We start from the raw sequence: 22787 nt of genomic DNA, 5'->3' as shown, positions 1-22787 counted from the left end.
AGAACATAAAATTCTACTCTAAAATACAACCAAGCATTTCATCAAACACTTGGAAGGCATAAAAGAAAAGCATAGTAAATTGACAACAAGAATGAAATCTAACAACAATCAAATGTAAAGAATTAACAACAACAATTAAAGGAAACAAGATCTACATGAATTACCTCTTATTGAATTGAAAGAAAATGGAAGGAACAATAGTAGATCTACAACAAAACATAAGAACAACATAAAGGAAATTGCAACAAAAGAATAGAGGAAGATGAATGTAACAACAAAGAATTGAGAAGTAGAAGTAGAAGAGAACATGAATTAAAACCTAGATCTAAGAACTAAACCTAATCCTAATCCTAATTCTCGAGGAAAGTGAGAGCTTCTCTCTCCAAAACTACTCTAACTACTTCTAAAACTAAACTATGACTAATGATCAAAAGTCTGTTGATTCCTCTTCAATCCTTGGCTTAAATAGCATCAGAAATGAGTTGGATTGGGCCCACAAGGCTTCTAAAATCGCTGGCCACGTTTTGCATTAAGTGGGTCATGTGCCACCATCGGCGCGTCCGCGTACCATGCGCTTGCGCGCCCCTATGCGCGATGCAACTATGGCAAATCTTATATCTTTTTCGAAGCCCCGAATGTTAGCTTTCTAACCCAACTAAAACCGCATCAATTGGACCTCTGTAGCTCAAGTTATGGTCGTTTAAGTGCGAAGAGGTCGGCTTGACAGCTTTCTGGTTCTTTCATTTCTTCGTGAGTTCTCCAACTTTTCATGCTTTCTTTCTTCATTCCTTTGATCCAATCTTTGCCTCCTAAACCTTAAATCACTTAACAAACATATCAAGGCATCTACTAGAATCAAGGTGAATTAAATTTAGCTATTTTGAGTCCTAAAAAGCATGTTTTCACTCTTAAGCATAATTAAGGGAGAAGTTATAAAACCATGCTATTTCATTGAATAAATATGGGTAAAAGGTGATAAAATCCCCAAAAATCAATGCAAGATAAACCCTATAAATGGGGTTTATCAGGCCCCCTATATTAAACAGAGAGTTGTGCGAGAACACCGGCAGACCCCTCAGCCTACCACTGTGACATCGGTAGCCCATCCTTCCGGAGATGACACTTCTTCCCACCTAGTTTGAGTGAGCATCGAGGACGATGCTATTATTTAAGTGTGGGGAGGTCACCATCTCTGGCATATATTTCTTTTGGTGAACCACTACAGACTCTTATCTTATTTTGTCTATTTTCTGTATTTTATTTACACATTTTTCTCTTTTTCGCTTTTGTTGTACTCTTGCATTCCGCACTTTGGGCTGTATATATCTTGGATGTTTTAGCTTAATTTGCACCTTAGTTTACTAGTTATATATTAAGTGGATTAATTAGTATAGTTTACCCTTTTTAGCATATGATAGTTGGTTTAATTGGAAAATAAAAAGCGTAAGCTAGGAACCGTAGTACATTAAAACAATCCACACACCTTGTATATATAGCATTACATGTTAGTTAGTTAACAAAATTTCTTCAAGGAGAAACACTAAGATTTTAAGGGGCACCTTAAAAATTTACATTGAGTTGAATGGAAACTCTTAATTTCTACTTGCATGACATACATAACTGATATATGATTTATGAGCTTGAGAACATACAGCCCGGGAGTCTTAAGCTTAATTGTATGGTTACATCAAACCATAAATTTCATTCCTGTGTGTTTCACACTTCTTTTCTATGCTTGCAATCTTTATTTTGTTTTAGTCTATATGTCCAATTATAGAATATAGATGCATACCAAGATATTATTGAGGCCATTATTTGTATTTATACCCACTTGTCCCAAATAAACCTACCTTTTATGCCATCCTTGTTAGCCCCCTTGAACTTTTTAATCCCCCTTCATTTTATAACCACATTACTAGCCTTAAGCAGAAAAACAAAATAAAAATCCCAAATTGAATCCTTGGTTAGCTTAAGATAGATAGAGTGTAAAAATTTAAAGAATGGGAAATTTTATGAGAACATGAGATGACAGAAACAAGTAGGAATTTATATTAACTAAGACATTTCAAAAATTTGGGAAGCATGCTCATGTGAAATCAAAACAATTAAAGTTACCATGTGCATTAATATATATATATATATATATATATATATATATATATATATATATATATATATAATTTCTTTTTAAATAAGGGGATACAAAAAAAACTATCCCGAATGCTATTACAAAAAAATCAATGCACATGGGACAAAAGTCAAAAATAAAATGCATGAGCATGTAACACAAAATTGGAAAGGTTTGGGTAGCTAGGTGGAGAATTATGAAATTATATAAGATAGGTATATGTTAGGTGAGATCTTAGACTAGTCAAGGATTCACTTTGTTAGCTCACTTAGCCTTATATATGCATCCTTACCCCTACCTCAGCCCCATTACAACCTAGGAAAATACCTCATGATTTTTGTATATCTATAATCAATAATTGTTGATTGATTAGAGGAAAAACAAAGTTTTAGAAAGCATGACTAGAAAAGAAGAGAGAGTGATTAACCCCAAACACTGAGTAGCTAGAGAGTATACATACAATCCAGTGAGGGTTCAATAGTTCATTCTCATATGTCCATATTTAACTATTAATTCTCTTGCAAGTTGTGAACTATCTTAACTCAACTCAATTATAACTGTACTCTAATATGATTTGGCCCTAGTTGTACATACATGATCCCTTGAAGATATGAATTAATTTAACTACATGTATGCTTTATATATAGGTGAATAATAACTAGAATTGCATGACTCATTTAGGTAGTTGCATTTAGAGTAGATTGCATTGCATATGATTCCACCATTTTACCTTTATTGTTTTCTCTTGGATTTAGCATGAGGACATGCTATTGCTTAAGTGTGGGGAGGTTGATAAACCACTATTTTATGATAAATCTTGTGCTTAAATTGAATGATTTTATTAACTCTTCACCTACTCATTCATATGAATTTGCATGGTTTTGCAATTCCTTCCTAATGATATGACATATGAGAAAACATGTTTCTTATGCTTTAAAATAATTGATGAGCGGATAATTTATACGCTTTTTGGCATTGTTTTTAGTATGTTTTTAGTATGATTTAGTTAGTTTTTAGTATATTTTTATTATTTTTTAGTTAAAATTCACTTTTCTGGACTTTACTATGAGTTTGTGTGTTTTTCTGTGATTTTAGGTATTTTCTGGGTGAAATTGCGGGATCTGAGCAAAAATCTTATTTAGAGGCTGAAAAGGACTGCAGATGCTGTTGGATTCTGACCTCCCTGCACTCGAAGTGGATTTTCTGGAGCTAAAGAAGCCCAATTGGCGCGCTCTCAACGGCGTTGGAAAGTAGACATTCTGGGCTTTCCAGCAATGTATAATAGTCCATACTTTGTCCGAGGTTTGATGGCCCAAACCGGCGTTGCAAATCAGCCTCAGAACTTCCAGCGTTTAACGCTGGAACTGGCATAAAACTTGGAGTTAAACGCCCAAACTGGCATGAAAGCTGGCGTTTAACTCCAGAAAAGGTCTCTACACATAAAAGCTTCAATGCTCAGCCCAAGCACACACTAAGTGGACCCAGAAGTGGATTTTTACGTCATTTACTCATTTCTGTATACCCTAGGCTACTAGTTTACTATTAATAGGATCTTTTGACATTGTATCTGTACCTCATGACACTTTACACGTTTCTTTGTACTTCTTACAGCATGAGTCTCTAAACCCCATGGTTGGGGGTGAGGAGCTCTGCTGTGTCTTGATGGATTAATGCAATTACTACTGTTTCTTATTCAGTCATGCTTGCTTCCGTTCTAAGATATCACTTGCTCTTAACCCGGATGAATGTGATGACCCGTGACACTCATCATATTCTCAACTATGAACGCGTGCCTGACAACCACCTCCGTTCTACTTTAGATTGAGTAGATATCTCTTGGATTCTTTAATCAGAATCTTCGTGGTATAAGCTAGAATTGATGGCGGCATTCAAGAGAATCCGGAAGGTCTAAACCTTGTCTGTGGTATTCTGAGTAGGATTCAATGATTGAATGACTGTGACGAACTTCAAACTCCTGAGGGCGGGGCGTTAGTGACAGACGCAAAAGAATCATTGGATTCTATTCCGGCCTGATTGAGAACCGACAGATGGATAGCCGTGCCGTGACAGGGTGCGTTGAACATTTCCACTGAGAGGATGGGAGGTCGCCATTGACAACGGTGAAACCCTACATACAGCTTGCCATGGAAGGAGCCTTGCGTGTTTGATGAAGAAGACAGTAGGAAAGCAGAGATTCAGAAGATGGATCATCTCCAAAACCTCAACCTATTCCCCATTACTGCATAACAAGTACTTATTTCATGTTCTTTTGCTTTTCACAATCAACCCTGATAATTTCTGATATCCTGACTAAGATTTACAAGATAACTATAGCTTGCTTCAAGCCGACAATCTCCGTGGGATCGACCCTTACTCACGTAAGGTATTACTTGGACGACCCAGTGCACTTGCTGGTTAGTTGTGCGGGGTTGCAAAAGTGTGATTGCAATTTCGTGCACCAAGTTTTTGGCGCTGTTGCCGGGGATTGTTCGAGTTTGGACAACTGACGGCTTATCTTGTTGCTTAGATTAGGACTGTTTTATTTTTGTTGGTTTAGAGTCTTTTAGTTGGGTCTAGTTTCATATTTTAAGTTTGGTGTCAATTGCATGCTTTTGCTTTTCTTTTAATTTTCGATTTTGCATGTCCTTAGTCCCTTTTTGATCCGTAAAAATTCTAAGTTTGGTGTCCTCTTTGTGTTTTTCCCTTAAAATTTTTCGAAAATTAGTGTTTGATTTTCTAAAAATTTTAAGTTTGGTGTCATTTTATTGTTTTTCTCTTTCCTCTTTTCAAAAATCAAATCTTTTTCATAAAAATTTTTCAATCATATCTTTCTAATTGCTAATCCCAAAATCTTTTTGATTAACTAATTGATTCAGTTTTCAATTTGCTTTGATCTTATTTTCTTTTAATTTTCGAATTTTTTATTTTATTTTCCTTTTGTTTTTATTTTATTTTTCGGTTAATTCAAAAAAAAAAACAAAATTTATCTATTTGCAATCCATATCATTTCCCTTTATCCATTATGGACCTAAGTGTGATTGATCAGTCCAGAAGGACTCTGGGGTCATATGCCAACCCCATTACAGCTGCATATGGGAGTCGCATCTGTACACCTCCCATCAAAGCAAGCAGCTTTGAGCTAAATCCTCAACTCATTATCATAGTGCAGCAAAATTGCCAGTATTTCGGTCTTCCACAGGAAGAACCTACTGAGTTTCTGGCACAGTTCTTACAAATTGCTGACACAGTACATGATAAAGAGGTGGATCAGGATGTCTACAGACTATTACTGTTTCCATTTGCTGTAAAAGATCAAGCTAAAAGGTGGTTGAATAACCAACCTACAGCAAGCATAAAGACATGGAAATAGTTATCAGACAAATTCCTGAATCATTTTTACCCTCCAAAGAGGATGACACAGCTAAGGCTGGACATCCAAGGCTTTAAACAAGAGGATAATGAATCCCTTTATAATGCCTGGGAGAGGTATAGAGGTATGCTAAGAAAATGCCCCTCTGAAATGTTTTCAGAGTGGGTACAATTAGACATCTTCTATTATGGGCTTACAGAAAAAGCTCAGATGTCTTTAGACCACTCAGCTGGTGGATCTATACACATGAGGAAGACAATTGAAGAGGCTCAAGAGCTTATAGACACTGTTGCTAGAAACCAATATTTATACTCTAGCAATGAGTTCTCTCCAAAAGAGGAAGTCATGGCAGTAGTCACTGATCCTAGTCCTCAAGAACAGATGATTGAGCTTAATCAACAATTGCTCCTGATAACAGAACAGTTAGCAGAATTTAAAGAGATGCTCCATGAAACTAAAGTTGCTAACAAGAACATAGAACTGTAGTTGAATCAAGCAAAACAGCAGATATCTAAACAGATAACAGGAGAGTGTCAAGCAGTTCAACTGAGGAGTGGGAAGACACTGAACAACACCACTCAAAAGAGTAAAAAGTCAAATAAGGAACAATTGACAGAGGATAACCAAACCACTGTTCAAAATCCCTCTGAGGACAGTAAGAACCCAGAGAGGAATGCTGGTGGCGTTCAAACGCCAGAAAGGGAGGGAAAGCTGGCGTTAAACGCCCATTCCCTGCCCAGTTCTCGCGTTCAAACGCCAGAAAAGGGGGAAAAGTTGGCGTTTAACGCCCATTTTCCACCCAATCCTGGCGTTCAGACGCCAATGAAGGATCAGACACCTGAGAGTGCTGACAGTAATCCCTCTAAAAAGGATTCTTCAACCACTTCTGTAAGGAACAAGCCTGCAGCAACTAAGGTTGAAGAATATAAAGCCAAGATGCCTTATCCTCAGAAACTCCGCCAAGCGGAGCAGGATAAGCAATTTGCCCGCTTTGCAGATTATCTAAGGACTCTTGAAATAAAGATTCCGTTTGCAGAGGCACTTGAGCAAATACCTTCTTATGCTAAGTTCATGAAAGAGATCTTAAGTCATAAGAAGGATTGGAGAGAAACTGAAAAAGTATTTCTCACTGAAGAATGCAGTGCAGTCATTCTGAAAAGCTTACCAGAAAGGCTTCAAGATCCAGGAAGATTTATGATACCATGCACATTAGAAGGCGCTTGCACCAAGACAGCCCTATGTGATCTTGGAGCAAGCATCAATCTAATACCTGCATCCACTATCAGAAAGCTTGGGTTGACTGGAGAAGTCAAACCAACCCGGATATGCCTCCAACTTGCTGATGGCTCCATTAAACATCCATTAGGCATAATAGAGGATATGATTGTCAAGGTTGGGCCATTTGCCTTTCCAACTGACTTTGTGGTGCTGGAAATGGAAGAGCACAAGAGTGCAACTCTCATTCTAGGAAGACCTTTCCTAGCAACTGGACGAACTCTCATTGATGTACAAAAAGGGGAAGTAACCCTGAGAGTCAATGAGGATGAGTTCAAGTTGAATGCTGTGAAAGCTATGCAGCATCCAGACACACCAAATGACTGCATGGGCGCTGACATTATTGACTCTCTGGTGGAAGAGATCAATATGACTGAAAGCCTAGAATCAGAGCTTGAAGACATCTTCAAGGATGCTCAACCTGATCAAGAAGAACCACAGGAAATAAAGGAATTTTCGAAAATTCCTCAGGAGGAGGATAAGCCTCCCAAACCTGAACTCAAACCACTACCACCATCCCTGAAGTATGCATTTCTGGGAGAGGGTGATACTTTTCCAGTGATTATAAGCTCTGCTTTGAATCCACAGGAAGAGGAAGCACTGATTCAAGTGCTAAGGACACACAAGACAGCTCTTGGGTGGTCCATAAGTGATCTTAAGGGCATTAGCCCAGCTAGATGCATGCACAAGATCCTGTTGGAGGATAATGCCAAACCAGTGGTCCAACCACAGAGGAGGCTAAATCCAGCCATGAAGGAGGTGGTGCAAAAAGAGGTCACTAAATTACTAGAGGCTGGGATTATTTATCCTATTTCTGATAGCCCCTGGGTGAGCCCTGTCCAAGTTGTCCCCAAAAAGGGAGGCATGACAGTGGTTCATAATGAAAAAAATGAACTGGTTCCTACAAGAACAGTCACAGGGTGGCGTATGTGTATTGACTACAGAAGGCTCAATACAGCCACCAGAAAGGATCATTTTCCTTTACCATTCATAGACCAAATGCTAGAAAGACTAGCTGGTCATGATTATTACTGCTTTTTGGATGGCTATTCAGGTTACAACCAAATTGCAGTAGATCCTCAGGACCAAAAGAAAACAGCATTTACTTGCCCTTCTGGCGTGTTTGCCTACAGGAGGATGCCTTTTGGTCTGTGTAATGCTCCTGCAACCTTTCAGAGATGCATGTTATCCATCTTCTCTGATATGGTGGAGAAATTCCTGGAAGTCTTCATGGATGATTTCTCAGTATATGGAGACTCATTCAGCTCCTGTCTTAATCACCTAGCACTTGTCCTGAAAAGGTGCCAAGAGACTAACCTAGTTTTAAACTGGGAGAAATGTCACTTTATGGTGACTGAAGGAATTGTCCTTGGGCACAAAATTTCAAGCAGGAGAATAGAGGTGGATAAGGCAAAGGTAGAGGTAATTGAAAAATTACCACCACCTGCCAATGTTAAGGCAATCAGAAGCTTTCTGGGGCATGCAGAATTCTACAGAAGGTTCATAAAGGATTTTTCGAAAATTGCAAAACCTTTGAGTAACCTGCTAGCTGCTGACACGCCATTTGTGTTTGACACACAGTGTCAGCAGGCGTTTGAGACCCTGAAAGCTAAGCTGGTCACAGCACCAGTCATCTCTACACCAGATTGGACATTGCCATTTGAATTAATGTGTGATGCCAGTGACCATGCCATTGGTGCAGTGCTGGGACAGAGGCATAACAAGCTTCTGCACGTCATTTATTATGCCAGCCGTGTTCTAAATGATGCACAGAAGAATTACACAACCACAAAAAAAGAATTACTTGCAGTGGTCTATGCCATTGACAAGTTTAGATCTTATCTAGTGGGATCAAAGGTGATTGTGTACACTAACCATGCTGCTCTTAAATACTTACTCACAAAGCAGGATTCAAAACCCAGGCTTATAAGATGGGTGTTGCTTCTGCAAGAGTTTGATATAGAAATAAAAGACAGAAAAGGGACAGAAAACCAAGTAGCTAATCATCTGTCCCGAATAGAACCAGTAGCTGGGACGTCCCTCCCTTCTACTGAGATCTCTGAGACTTTCCCAGATGAGCAACTCTTTGCCATTCAGGAAGCTCCATGGTTTGCAGATATTGCAAACTATAAAGCTGTGAGGTTCATACCCCAGGAGTACAGCAGAGTGCAAAGAAAGAAATTAATTTCAGATGCCAAGTACTACCTATGGGATGAGCCATATCTCTTTAAGAGATGTGCAGACGGAATGATCCGCAGATGTGTACCCAGAGAAGAAGCACAAAGGATCCTATGGCATTGCCATGGATCACAGTATGGAGGACATTTTGGAAGTGAGCGAACAGCCACTAAAGTCCTCCAATGTGGCTTCTACTGGCCTACTCTCTATAAAGATTCCCGAGAGTTTGTGCGTAACTGTGACAGTTGCCAAAGAGCTGGTAACTTGCCTCACGGATATGCCATGCCTCAACAAGGGATATTAGAGATAGAATTGTTTGATGTATGGGGAATTGACTTCATGGGTCCATTCCCACCATCATACTCAAACACTTACATTCTGGTGGCAGTGGACTATGTATCTAAGTGGGTAGAAGCAATTGCTACACCCACTAATGATACCAAGACCTTGCTGAAATTCCTCCAGAAACACATCTTCAGCAGGTTTGGTGTTCCCAGAGTACTAATCAGTGACGGGGGCACTCATTTCTGCAATAGACAGCTATACTCTGCTATGGTCAGATATGGAATTAGCCACAAAGTGGCAACTCCATATCATCCACAGACAAATGGGCAAGCTGAAGTCTCTAACAGAGAACTAAAAAGAATCCTAGAACGGACTGTGATAGCCCGAAGAAAGGATTGGGCAAAGAGTTTGGATGATGCTCTGTGGGCATACAGAACAGCATTCAAGACTCCCATAGGAACCTCTCCATACCAACTGGTGTATGGGAAGGCCTGTCATCTGCCCGTGGAACTGGAACATAAAGCCTACTGGGCAACCAGATTCCTAAATATGGATGCTCAGTTAGCTGGTGAAAAAAGATTGCTCCAGTTAAATGAGCTAGAGGAGTTCAGACTCAATGCCTTTGAAAATGCAAAAATTTATAAGGAAAAGGCAAAGAAGTGGCATGACAAGAAGTTGTCAACCAAAGTCTTTGAGCCAGGACAAAAAGTTCTGCTCTTCAACTCTAGGCTCAGATTGTTTCCAGGAAAACATAAATCCCGGTGGAGGGGTCCGTATGTGATTACAGGAGTGTCACCATATGGATATGTTGAGCTTCAAGATATTGATTCTGACAAAAAGTTCATTGTTAATGGGCAAAGAATCAAGCATTATCTTGAAGGCAATTTTGAGCAGGAATGCTCAAAACTGAGACTTGAGTGATTCTCAGTAAAGGTCCAGCTAAAGATAGTAAAGAAGCGCTTGCTGGGAGGCAACCCAGTCATTAGCAGGTTAAGTGTTTTGTTTTTTTCAAAGGCAAGTATCAAAAAATGAAGGAATTCACAAAGTTACAGAAGGATTCAGCGCAAAAAGCAGAGAAAAAGAGCTTACTGGCGAAAAAACGCCAGTAAGGGGCATTTTGGGCGTTAAACGCCAGAATGGGCACCATTCTGGGCGTTTAACGCCAGTAAGGGTGCCATTTTGGGCGTTAAACGCCAAAATGGGCACCATTCTGGGCGTTTAACGCCAGGTGTGCGGCATCCTGGGCGTTTAGCAAAACGCCCAGTGACAAAGGGGATTCTGGCGTTTAACGCCAGCCAAGGCACCTGGCTGGGCGTTAAACGCCCACAATGGGCAACAAATGGGCGTTAAACGCCAGAATGGATGCCATTCTGGGCGTTTAATGCCATACTTTTCTACATAAACACACTTCAACCTTTCATCATTCACTTTCAAATCTTCAAAAATCAAAACCATTCTTCAAATCTATCTCAAATCAATCCCAAATCTTATTCAAAAACTCACCCTTCTCTCAAATCCTCTCCATATCTTCTCAAATCTCTTTTCAATTTTTTCGAAATCTCCTTCCCCCCTTATAAAAACAAGTTCGGCCTCCTCATTCCCCCACACCATTCGAATTTGCTCTTCTCCTCTCTCTCTTCTTTCCTTTCTTTTGCTTGAGGACAAGCAAACCTCTAAGTTTGGTGTGCTTTTCCGTGATCATTAAGCCAAGATTCATCAAGGTCATGGCTCCTAAGGGAAAACAAACCAATTTAAGAGGAAAGAAAGAGAATAATCCAAAGAATCTTTGGAATCAAGAGAAGTTCTTAACCAAAGAACATGAAGACCATTATCACAAAATAATGGGTCTGAGGTCAGTGATCCCGGAAGTAAAATTTGATCTGAAAGAAGATGAATATCCGGGGATCCAAGAGCAAATTCGAAACAGAGGATGGGAAGTTCTAACCAATCCTGAGATAAAGGTTGGAAGGAATATGGTTCAGGAATTCTACTCAAATCTGTGGCTAACAGATAAGCAGAGAATGACTGGAACTGCTTACCATACTTACAGAACCATGGTCAGAGGGAAAGTTATGTACTTCCATCTGGACAAAATAAGAGAAATCTTCAAATTGCCTCAACTGCAAGATGATCCTGAATCCTTTAATAGGAGAATGGTGAAAGCAGATAAAGGGTTGGATCAAGTTCTAGAGGACATATGCCTCCCTGGAACTAAGTGGATAACCAATTCAAAGGGTGTCCCAAACCAACTCAAGAGGGGAGACCTCAAACCAATTGCAAGAGGTTGGCTAGACTTCATTGGGCGTTCCATACTGCCCACTAGCAACCGTTCTGAGGTCACCATCAAGAGAGCAGTGATGATTCATTGCATTATGCTTGGAAAAGAAGTGGAAGTTCATCATGTGATTGCTTGTGAGATCTACACAATTGCAAATAAGAATTCCACTGAAGCCAAATTGGCTTACCCAAGCTTGATCTCCTTGCTCTGTAAAGAGGCTGGGGTAAAGATGGGAGTAGATGAATTCATACCCATTGAACATCCAATCACCAAGAAGTCAATGGAAGGACAAATGCAAGACAACTCTATCAAAAGGAGGGCGCAGGAGTTCCTCCCTGAATTTCCTGAAATTGGCTACTGGGCCAGCCTAGAAGCATCTATCACCAAGTTGCAAGAGACTATGGAGCAACTTAAGGAAGAACAGCAGAATCAGAACTGCATGCTCTGCAAATTGCTGAAGGAACAAGAGAAGCAGGGGCGTGAACTTCAAGAACTGAAACGCCAAAAGTTCTCCCCTCAATTTGAGGGAGCATCCACTTCTCAAAATCAAGGTTGTTGAGTCCTAACTCTGTGAAAAACCTCTATCATTAGGAGCCTATTTAAATTTTTGTTTTCTATTTTTAGTCTCATCTTATATCTATTTTTGAGTCTTGTTCTTAATTCATAATTAATAAAATTTAGAATTCATGTCTTAAGGCTATGAATGTCCTATGAATCCATCACCTCTCTTAAATGAAAAATGCTTTAATCACAAAAGAACAAGAAGTACAGGATTTCGAATTTATCCTTGAAACTAGTTGAATTAGTTTGATGTGGTGACAATACTTTTTGTTTTCTGAACGAATGCTTGAACAGTGCATATATCTTTTGAATTTGTTGTTTTGAGAATGTTAAAATTGTTGGCTCTTGAAAGAATGAGGGAAAAAGAGAACTGTTATTGAGGATCTAAAAAATCATCAGATTGATTCTTGAAGCTAGAAAAAGCAGTGAATACAAAAAAAAAAATTTCGAAAAAAAAAAAGAAAGAAATAAAGTTGTGAACCAAGGCAAAAAGAGTGTGCTTAAGAACCCTGGACACCTCTAATTGGGGACTCTAGCAAAGCTGGGTCACAATCTGAAAAGGTTCACCCAATTATGTGTCTGTGGCATGAATGTATCCGGTGGTAATACTGGAAGACAGAGTGCTTTGGGCCACAGCCAAGACTCATACACTAGCTATGTTCAAGAATCATTATACTTAACTAGGAGAATCAATAACACTATCTGAGTTCTGAGTTCCTAAAGATGCCAATCATTCTGAACTTCAAAGGATAAAGTGAGATGCCAAAACTGTTCGGAAGCAAAAAGCTACTGGTCCCACTCATCTAATTGGAACTATGTTTCTTTGATATTTTGGAGTCTATAGTATATTCTCTTCTTTTTATTCTATTTTGATTTTCAGTTGCTTGGCGACAAGCAACAATTTAAGTTTGGTGTTGTGATGAGCGGATAATTTATACGCTTTTTGGCATTATTTTTAGTATGTTTTTAGTATGATTTAGTTAGTTTTTAGTATATTTTTATTAGTTTTTAGTTAAAATTCACTTTTCTGGACTTTACTATGAGTTTGTGTGTTTTTCTGTGATTTCAGGTATTTTCTGGCTGAAATTGAGGGATCTGAGCAAAAATCTGATTTAGAGGCTGAAAAGGACTGCAGATGCTGTTGGATTCTAACCTCCCTGCACTCGAAGTGGATTTTCTGGAGCTAAAGAAGCCCAATTGGCGCGCTCTCAACGGCGTTGGAAAGTAGACATTCTGGGCTTTCCCGCAATGTATAATAGTCCATACTTTGTCCGAGGTTTGATGGCCCAAACCGGCGTTGCAAATCAGCCTCAGAACTTCCAGCGTTTAACGCTAGAACTGGCATAAAACTTGGAGTTAAACGCCCAAAATGGCATGAAAGCTGGCGTTTAACTCCAAAAAAGGTCTCTACACATAAAAGCTTCAATGCTCAGCCCAAGCACACACTAAGTGGACCCAGAAGTGGATTTTTACGTCATTTACTCATTTCTGTATACCCTAGGCCACTAGTTTACTATTAATAGGATCTTTTGACATTGTATCTGTACCTCATGACACTTTACACGTTTCTTTGTACTTCTTACAGCATGAGTCTCTAAACCCCATGGTTGGGGGTGAGGAGCTCTGCTGTGTCTTGATGGATTAATGCAATTACTACTGTTTCTTATTCAATCATGCTTGCTTCCGTTCTAAGATATCACTTGCTCTTAACCCGGATGAATGTGATGACCCGTGACACTCATCATATTCTCAACTATGAACGCGTGCCTGACAACCACCTCCGTTCTACTTTAGATTGAGTAGATATCTCTTGGATTCTTTAATCAGAATCTTCGTGGTATAAGCTAGAATTGATGGCGGCATTCAAGAGAATTTGGAAGGTCTAAACCTTGTCTGTGGTATTCTGAGTAGGATTCAATGATTGAATGACTGTGACGAACTTCAAACTCCTGAGGGCGGGGCGTTAGTGACAGACGCAAAAGAATCATTGGATTCTATTCCGGCCTGATTGAGAACCGACAGATGGATAGCCGTGCCGTGACAGGGTGCGTTGAACATTTCCACTGAGAGGATGGGAGGTAGCCATTGACAACGGTGAAACCCTACATACAGCTTGCCATGGAAGGAGCCTTGCGTGTTTGATGAAGAAGACAGTAGAAAAGTAGAGATTCAGAAGATGGAGCATCTCCAAAACCTCAACCTATTCCCCATTACTGCATAACAAGTACTTATTTCATGTTCTTTTGCTTTTCACAATCAACCCTGATAATTTCTGATATCCTGACTAAGATTTACAAGATAACTATAGCTTGCTTCAAGCCGACAATCTCCGTGGGATCGACCCTTACTCACGTAAGGTATTACTTAGACGACCCAGTGCACTTGCTGGTTAGTTGTGCGGGGTTGCAAAAGTGTGATTGCAATTTCGTGCACCAATAATCAAATTTAATTATCCTTTATTACCATTCGATGCCGTGATTTGTGTGTTGAGTACTTTCTGGTTTTATAGGGCAAGAATGACTTAAAGAATGGAAAGGAAACATAAAAAACTGGAAGGAAAGCATAAATTGGGGTTTTGGAGAAATTGGCGGCGACGCGTTCGCATGGACGACGCGAACGTGTGCTTAGTGCAAAAGAGAATCGACGCGAGCGCCTGGATGACGCGAACGTATGACTTGCGAAACATAATTAATGCGGACGCATGACTGACGCAATCGCGTGGAAGAGCAACACTCCAGATGACGCGACCACATGACCCACGCAGATGCGTGACGTGCGCGATCTGTAGAATTTGCAGAAGTCGGCCCTAGCGACTTCTGGGCCCTTTTTGGATGAGATCCAATCCCAGAGAACACAGATTAAAGACTTATAAATCGAGGAATCCATCCATTCATAAAGAGAGACTGGATACACCATACAACAGACATTAATAGGTAGTTTTAGTTTTTAGATTTAGTTTTTAGAGAGAGAGGTTCTCTCCTCTCTCTTAGGATTAGGATTTAGAGTTTCTCTTAACTTTAGGATTATTTCATCTTCATAATCAGGTTCAATATTCCTTTATTTTGACTTCTCTTATTTGTTAATTATATATGTTGCTAAATTAGTTTATGGACCATTCATGTTATAATTTTCTTAATTAATACACAATGAGGTATTTCAGACTTATGATTGCTTTTCGCTATTTATAATTTAGATTTTTCCCTTTTGGCTTTGGTTGATTAATTGGTGACTCTTGAGTTGTCAAACTCATCGTGATCGATAATTATTATCTTTGCTGATTAATATAGATTCCTATAACTCTAGTCTTTCCTTAAGGAGTTGACTAGGACTTTAGGTGTTAAATTAATTTGTCCACTTAACTTACCTTCATAGTTAGAGGTTGACTTAGTGGTAGCAAAAATATAATTCTCATAGCCATTGATAAGGATAACTAGGATAGGACTTCCAGTTTTCATACCTTACCAAGAGATTTCTTCGATATTAATTTATTAATTTATGCAATCCATTTCTCCTGTTCAAAACTTTTTCAAACCCAAACACTGTTTTCCATAACCAATAGTAAAACACACCTCCCTGTAATTCCTTGAGAAGATGACCCGAGGTTTGAATACCTCGATTTATAAATTTTATTGGGTTTGTTACTTATGACAACCAAAACTTTTGTAACACAGGCTGATTGCTCGGTTTAGAAACTGTACTTGCAACGAGAATTTATTATAACTTCTAAACCATCAATCTTCAGTTCTTCACGCAGCGTTCACAAGGAGAGCGCTAGGGGAGGCAACATGCGCACCAAAGGCATGCTGAAGGAGTGAACGAGGCGTTCACTTTCCCAACTAAACGCTCCACTAGAGCATCACCAAAACACCCCTTACCCACTCTCATTCAAGGCAAAACCAAAAAGCCCACTTCAAGTGTTAAATGATGGAAATAGAAAGTGTATTAATAGAAGCAAGTTTGATTTGAGAAGGACCTTTTTACTTTTACCTTTAGCTCACTTTTAGTTTTCTTTTAATTTTCCTTTTGAGAATTTGGGAATTGGGATTAGATCTAAGTTTGTTTTCTTTGTTCATTTTCTTTCTTCTGCAACTTCTATTTTTTGTTTTGGGTTTTTGGAACTCTGATTGGAGAATTCTCTAATTCCCTTCATCTTGGAGTTTCCTTTTACTTTCCCTAGTTCTAGTTTATGAATTGGAGATCTGATCTTAATCTGCTTCTGAGTTTTTCATTTCTTCTACAGTTTCTTCTTTTCTGTTTCGACAAGAGAACAATTGAGCTATAGATTCTCTTTTTGATTTTGTTACTTTACTGAAATTGTCAATTTCTCTTTAGGATTTTAGAGTGGATCTATGTTTTCTTGTTGTTTTGATTCTTCTACAATTTTCCATCTCTGATTTGTTCTTTAATTTCTTGCACTTTACATTTTCCAACTTTGCTTTGAATCCCAATACCCAAATCCCTTTATTCTTCATGCAATTTAAGTTTTTGAGCAATTTAGATTCAACAATTTACATTTCTTGCACTTTAAGTTTCATTCATTTACCTTTCTTGCAGTTTAAGTTTCAGCTTATTTACTTTCTTGCATTTTAAGTTTCTGAAATTTACTTCTTCTGCACTTTAAGATTCAGCCAATTTTCATTTTCTCTTTTATTTTCTTGCAATTTTACTTCTGTTAATCAAGTTTCACTCAAATCATCAAATATTCGCTTAACTAAATTCATCACCATACTAAAATTGTTCAATCCATAATCCCTGTGGGATCGACCTCACTCTTGTGATTTATTTCTACTTGATGCGACTCGGTACACTTGCCGGTGAGTTTGTGTGGAATCATTTTTCCCTCATCACCTGAAAAGATGCCAAGAAACAAACCTAGTTCTAAACTAGGAGAAATGCCACTTCATGGTAACTGAAGGCATTGTTCTTGGGCATCGGATCTCAAATAAGGGGATAGAGGTGGATCAAACTAAAGTGGAAGTGATAGAACGCTTGCTTCCACCAACTAGTGTCCAGGAAATCAGAAGTTTCCTATGACATGTAGGATTCTACAGGCGGTTCATAAAAGATTTTTCTAAAATTGCCAAACCCCTGTGTAATCTCCTGGCCACTGATGTTTTATTCGTCTTTGACCAAGAATGCCTGCATGCCTTTGAAACTTTGAAAGCCAAGCTTGTCACTGCTCCTATCATTTTTGCACCCAACTGGGACTTGCCATTTGAGCTAATGTGTGATGCAAGTGATCATGCAATTGGCACAGTCCTAGGTCAGAGACATGACAAGCTTCTACATGTCATTTACTATGCTAGTCGCGTAATGATGCGCAGAAAAACTACACTACTTCAGAAAAGGAGCTACTTCTAGTGGTTTATGCCATTGACAAGTTCAGATCCTACCTAGTAGGATCTAAGGTCATTATTTATACTGACCATGCTGCTCTAAAGTATCTACTCACTAAGCAAGACTCTAAACCCAGACTTATAAGATGGGTATTACTCCTGTAAGAGTTTGATATAGAAATTAGAGACAGAAAAGGGGACAGAAAATCAGGTAGCTGATCACTTGTTCCGGATTAAGCTAGTAGCAGGGACTTCTTCTCCCTCCACTGACATACCCGAATCCTTTCCAAATGAGAAACTCTATGCCATCCAGATAGTACCTTGGTTTGTAGACATTGCAAACTACAAGACTATACGGTTCATTCACAAGGAGTTTACCAGCCAGCAAGCCCGGAAACTCATGCATGATGCAAAATACTACTTATGGGATGAACCATATCTCTTTAAGAGATGTTTGGATAGAATAATCCGACACTGTGTGTTTGAAGAAGAGGCACAGAGGATTCTATGGCATTGCCATGGATCTGACTATGGAGGACCCTTTGGAGGTGAGCGGATGATGACATGTCATCATGTCATATTTTTCTATGCTTTTTCATACAAGAAATTGATGATTAGTGCTTAAATATTGCATTCTTTTGTGTTTAAATGGTATATTCCCTTGATCTTTTGATTTTCTAAATTTTGTAGGAAATAAGTGAAAAAAGAAGCAAAATAGCACAAAATCAGTTCAAAAGAAGAAAAGAATGATTTTGGAACACACTTTGAAGTTGAGCACGATTTGGAACCTTAGGCCACGCTTTTTAAAAGCGTGGCCCATGACCATGAAAGCCTTGGCATATGCATAATGCTTATGCATGCATTAATAATTAATAAACATGCTATCTTGATTTATCATGCGTTAATGTATACATGCATTTAATTATTTATGCAATGCATGAATGCATTACTATTAATTAACAAGGCCAATGCAAGAATGCACGTACTGCATTATTAATTAAAGTAAATGTATTGGCAAAAGAACAAATCATGCATTACTAAGTATATAATGCATGCATGGAGCATATGATTGTTAATGCCAATGCATGAAAGCTTTCGTTAATGCCAATGGATGAAAGCTTTCGTTAATGCATAATTGGCATTATTAATTACAAAATGAATGCATGCATTATTAAGCCAAAGGCGTTAAGAGCAAAGCCAATCCATGAATGAACCTAGCGTTCATTAAAGCAAGAAAGCGCTATGCAAGCAAGCAAAGCAGGGAGCGCTCCGTTCATTGTTAGCGCTCCGTTCATTGTTTTCACTTTATCGGACTTCCTCGTGAAGAAAATCAAAGCGCCCCAAGGAAAAATGAGAGCGCTACGTGAATTGTTGCAACGGAGCGCTTCACCAAAGCCAAGGAAGCAAGGGCACTCCGTTCAATCTTTTCACTTTTTCGGGCTTGCCACAAAGAAAAAGCAAGGCTTGGCACAAAGGAAAATAGGCCAAAATGAAATGGCCAAGGCTCGAAGAGGGAGCCTTTCCTCAAGGCATGAAGCGCTACGTTACTTTCATCAACTGAGCGCCACTTTGCCGAGGAAATTGGTTCAAACCGAAGCCATCATGGTTCGAAGGGGGAGTCCCAGCCAAGGCTTGTAGCGCTAGGTTAAACTAGTTAACTAAGTGCTATGAAGAATGCTTGTCAAGTAGAAGTGTCAATTTAGCCCAAATTTTAGGGCCAGCTCTCAACCCTCTAAAAAAATTCTAGCCCACAGCCCTAAAAATTATAAAATGATATTTTGTAAGCCCAACCCTAATTAAGCCCTCCCAACAAAAAAACAAAATAAGACTGGCCCTATAAGCCCTACAAGCCCTAAATCAAATCTTCTCCTCCTTGAGAGGCTGAGACCCGGACAATCTAAACTTCAATTGATAGAAGTTGCAACGAACAGGTTTTCGAAAGACAATGTTATCGGTGAAAGGGGATATGGAGTTGTTTATCAAGGCAAGTTAATCAATGGGAGTCCTGTGGCTGTTAAGAAGTTCCTCAGTAATCTGGAAGATTTTTGAATTAGTTTATCAGTTTTTTTGGCTATTATCAAAATTGGTTTTGTGGAATCTTTCTTGTCTTGTTTTACTAGGATGTGTGTATGCAGCTAGTTTAACTAACACTATCGTCTCACCTGATGCAGAGGACAAGCCGAGAAGGAATTTAGAGTGGAAGTTGAGGCTATTGGACTATTGGTCATGTGCGGCACAAGAACTTAGTCAGACTTCTAGGTTATTGCATTGAAGGCACTCACAGCCACAGGTATCAAATTGTTTTGTTATGCATTCCATTTAATTAAACATCAAAATGGTAACTGCATAATTATTATTATTATTATTATCATTTTTTTAACTTGTATCCATTTGTGTTTGACTTTTGATGGCTGCTTTTATATGGATCTGACCATACAAAATGAATATTTAATACTTCTATTAATTACTAGAACTTAGTTGTAGAGCGAATTTAGTTGTCTTATTGATTATTGACTAATATAGTTAGAAGTTCTCTGCCATGGATTTTCCTATGACCATAGATTTCGTTAATATTTTCTCTTGCTTTTCCATTCCTAATACATGTTTTGCTTGTTTGATTGATTGTTACTATTTTTTCTTCAATTACTTCTTATTGAAACTTCAGAGATGAATAATTAATATGAATTAATGAATGTTGTTGTTGTTGCTATAGAATTTTAATACACATTATTTGGATATAATTAGGAAATTTATAAACATGGATGATGAGATTGTTTCTGAGACTCCTGTTCAAGCTTCTGGTAGTGTTGATTCTGGTAAAAAATCTAATGTTTGGAGGTTTTTTAAGAAGATTGGAAAAGACAGAGATGGTATTGAAAAGGCTGAATACAATTTTTGTCATCATGAATACAAAATTGGAAAAAATCCGAAAACTAAGAATGCTTACGGAACTTCTCATCTAAGTCGTCATATAGTTTCTTGTAAATCTATACCCCTCAATATTAGATTTGATGATGATATAGAGGGTCTGCCAACTAAAATTGATCAGAATGTTCATAGAAAAAAACTCGCTCAGGCTATAGCAAAACATGATCTTGCGTTTAGCTTTGTTGAGTATGAGGGTATTAGAGATTGGATTAATTACATTAGTCCAACGATTATAATGCCTTCTAGAAACACTTTAGTTTCAGATCTTCAAATGATTTATTCAACAGAGAAAGAGAAATTGAGACAGAAGATGTCTAGGATACCTAATAGAATTTGTTTGACATCTGATGTATGGACAGCATCTACCACTGAAGGATATATTTGTCTGACAGCTCATTTTGTTGATGAGAATTGGCGACTAGTGAGTAAGATTTTGAATTTTTGTCAAACAATTCCTCCCCATACTGGAACCGATATGGAAGCAGTCTTATTTAACTCTTTGAAGCAGTGGGGTATTGATAAGAAAGTATTCTCTATTACTTTAGATAATGCTTCTGCAAATGACAACATGCAAAACATCTTAAAAACTCTTCTATGTAAGCAGAATAGTTTGCTTTACGATGGAGAATATTTTCATGTGCGTTGTTCCGCTCACATTTTAAATTTGATTGTACAAGAAGGGTTAAAGGTGGCTGCTGGAGCTTTATTTAAAATCAGAGAGAGTGTGAAATATGTGAAAGCTTCTGATGGGAGAAAAATGAAATTCAAAGATTGTGTGCAGCAAGCAGAAATTGAAGAAGGTGTTGGTCTAAAATCAGATGTTCCAACTCGATGGAATTCTACATATATGATATTGGAAAGTGCAATTAAATTTGAAAAAGCGTTTGACATCCTTAGTGTTGTAGATGGAGCTTATAAAGATTGTCCAACAAATGAAGAATGGAGCTTAGCAAAAAAAATGTGTGAATTTTTAGAGCCATTTAATGAAACTACAAACCTCATTTCGGGTTCATCATATCCAACATCAAATTTGTATTTTATGCAAGTTTGGAAAATTGAATGTCTTTTGGAAGACAATCAAACTTGTGATGATGTTGTTATTATGAACATGGCTTTTAGAATGAAGATGAAGTTTGATAAATATTGGAAGGATTATAGCACTGTCTTGGCTTTTGGGGCAATTCTTGATCCTCGATTAAAGTTAAAGTTCTTGAGGTTTTGTTACAAAAAACTAGATCCTTCAACCTTTGAATTGAAGGCAAATGAAGTATTGGAGAAATTTAAAAGGTTGTATGGAGAGTACATAAATACTTTTGGTGGTTCAACAATTTCTCAAAGTAGTAATCAATCTCCTATGTCACCTGAAGAAGGAAGGCTTACAAAGAAGAGCAAAATGGTGATGAAGGTATTTAATTTTAATATAGTATTATTTTTCTCCTATTATGTTTATTCGTTACTTAAATAATCTTTATACTATATCTTTTAGGAGTTCAGAGAATTTGACTGTGAAACCCAAACTTTCAAGGATAAAGATGAATTAGAGATTTATCTAAAAGAAGGTTTGATTCACACCAATGAAGATGATTTGAAGTATGATGTGCTAAATTTTTGGAAGATTAGCGAGGATAGGTTTCCCACTCTGTCAGTTATGGCCAGAGATGTTTTAAGTATTCCCATCACTACTGTAGTATCTGAGTCTGCATTCAGTATTGGTGGACGTGTTTTAACAAAATATAGAAGTTCCACTCTTCATGAGCATGTCCAAATGCTTATTTGCATAAGGAGTTGGTTACGTGAATTTGTTCCAAATCATGATGGTAAATATTTATGCTATTTTTTTCAAATAATATTTTAAATTGAATTTCTAACTGTTTTTTAATTGGTTGATTTTAGATGATGAAATTGGTGAAATTCATGAAGAAGAAGTGTCAACAGCAACGATGCATCTCCCTCAACATTCATGATTTTAGATGATGGATTTTTGTGCCAACTTTATTTTGATTTTCTAGAGACATTATTGATGGTAATTCTAGAGAGTAAGAAAAAGGGTGATGAGATAGTGAATGCAATGTTTGATTTCTTGATATATATATATATAGTTAAAAGTTGGATTTAATATGATCAATGTACATTATTAACATTTATTTTTTTATTTTTTACGCATAAAAATGATAAAGGGATAAAACAAACTAATGACTTAAGTTTTATATGTGTTGTTGAAATAGAGAATGTAAAAAAAAAAAGGGAATTAGGTAACCCATGGGTTGGCCCTAGGGCTTTTGGCCCATGAGGGCTTTTTAAAAATTTGACCCTATTAGTTAAAGGGCTTTTTATTCTTCTGGCCCTATAAAGTAGGGCCATAGCCCTATAGGGCTAAACATATTGACACTACTATTGTCACGCATCAAATGAGCCAAGGCACAAAGTAAAGGGAGCGCTACGTTTGGT

General features: G+C 38.0%; 1 protein-coding gene across 1 annotated transcript; it reads left to right on the top strand.

Annotated features, from left to right (window-relative positions):
- The first annotated feature begins 18905 nt into the window (after window positions 1-18905).
- Window positions 18906-22303, top strand: LOC130934250 (zinc finger BED domain-containing protein RICESLEEPER 2-like). The gene is made up of 6 exons (XM_057863837.1): window positions 18906-19045; window positions 19343-19440; window positions 19532-19670; window positions 20157-21744; window positions 21826-22156; window positions 22233-22303. Exons 1-6 carry the CDS (start codon window positions 18906-18908, stop codon window positions 22301-22303), a joined length of 2367 nt encoding a protein of 788 aa, XP_057719820.1.
- Window positions 22304-22787: the final 484 nt, after the last annotated feature.

This window comes from Arachis stenosperma, chromosome 6 (assembly GCF_014773155.1).
Source record: "Arachis stenosperma cultivar V10309 chromosome 6, arast.V10309.gnm1.PFL2, whole genome shotgun sequence".
Lineage (NCBI taxonomy): Eukaryota > Viridiplantae > Streptophyta > Magnoliopsida > Fabales > Fabaceae > Arachis > Arachis stenosperma.
The sequence above is the reverse complement of the archived record's forward strand: the minus strand, read 5'-3'. Positions and strand labels throughout refer to the sequence as shown.

Excerpts from the sequence above, each read along its gene's own strand:
- LOC130934250 (XM_057863837.1), top strand. The coding sequence starts at position 18,906 with ATGGCCAAGGCTCGAAGAGGGAGCCTTTCCTCAAGGCATGAAGCGCTA. Across the intron at positions 21,745-21,825 it reads AGAGCAAAATGGTGATGAAG|GAGTTCAGAGAATTTGACTG; the intron begins GTATTTAATTTT and ends TATATCTTTTAG. Across the intron at positions 22,157-22,232 it reads ATTTGTTCCAAATCATGATG|ATGATGAAATTGGTGAAATT; the intron begins GTAAATATTTAT and ends GGTTGATTTTAG.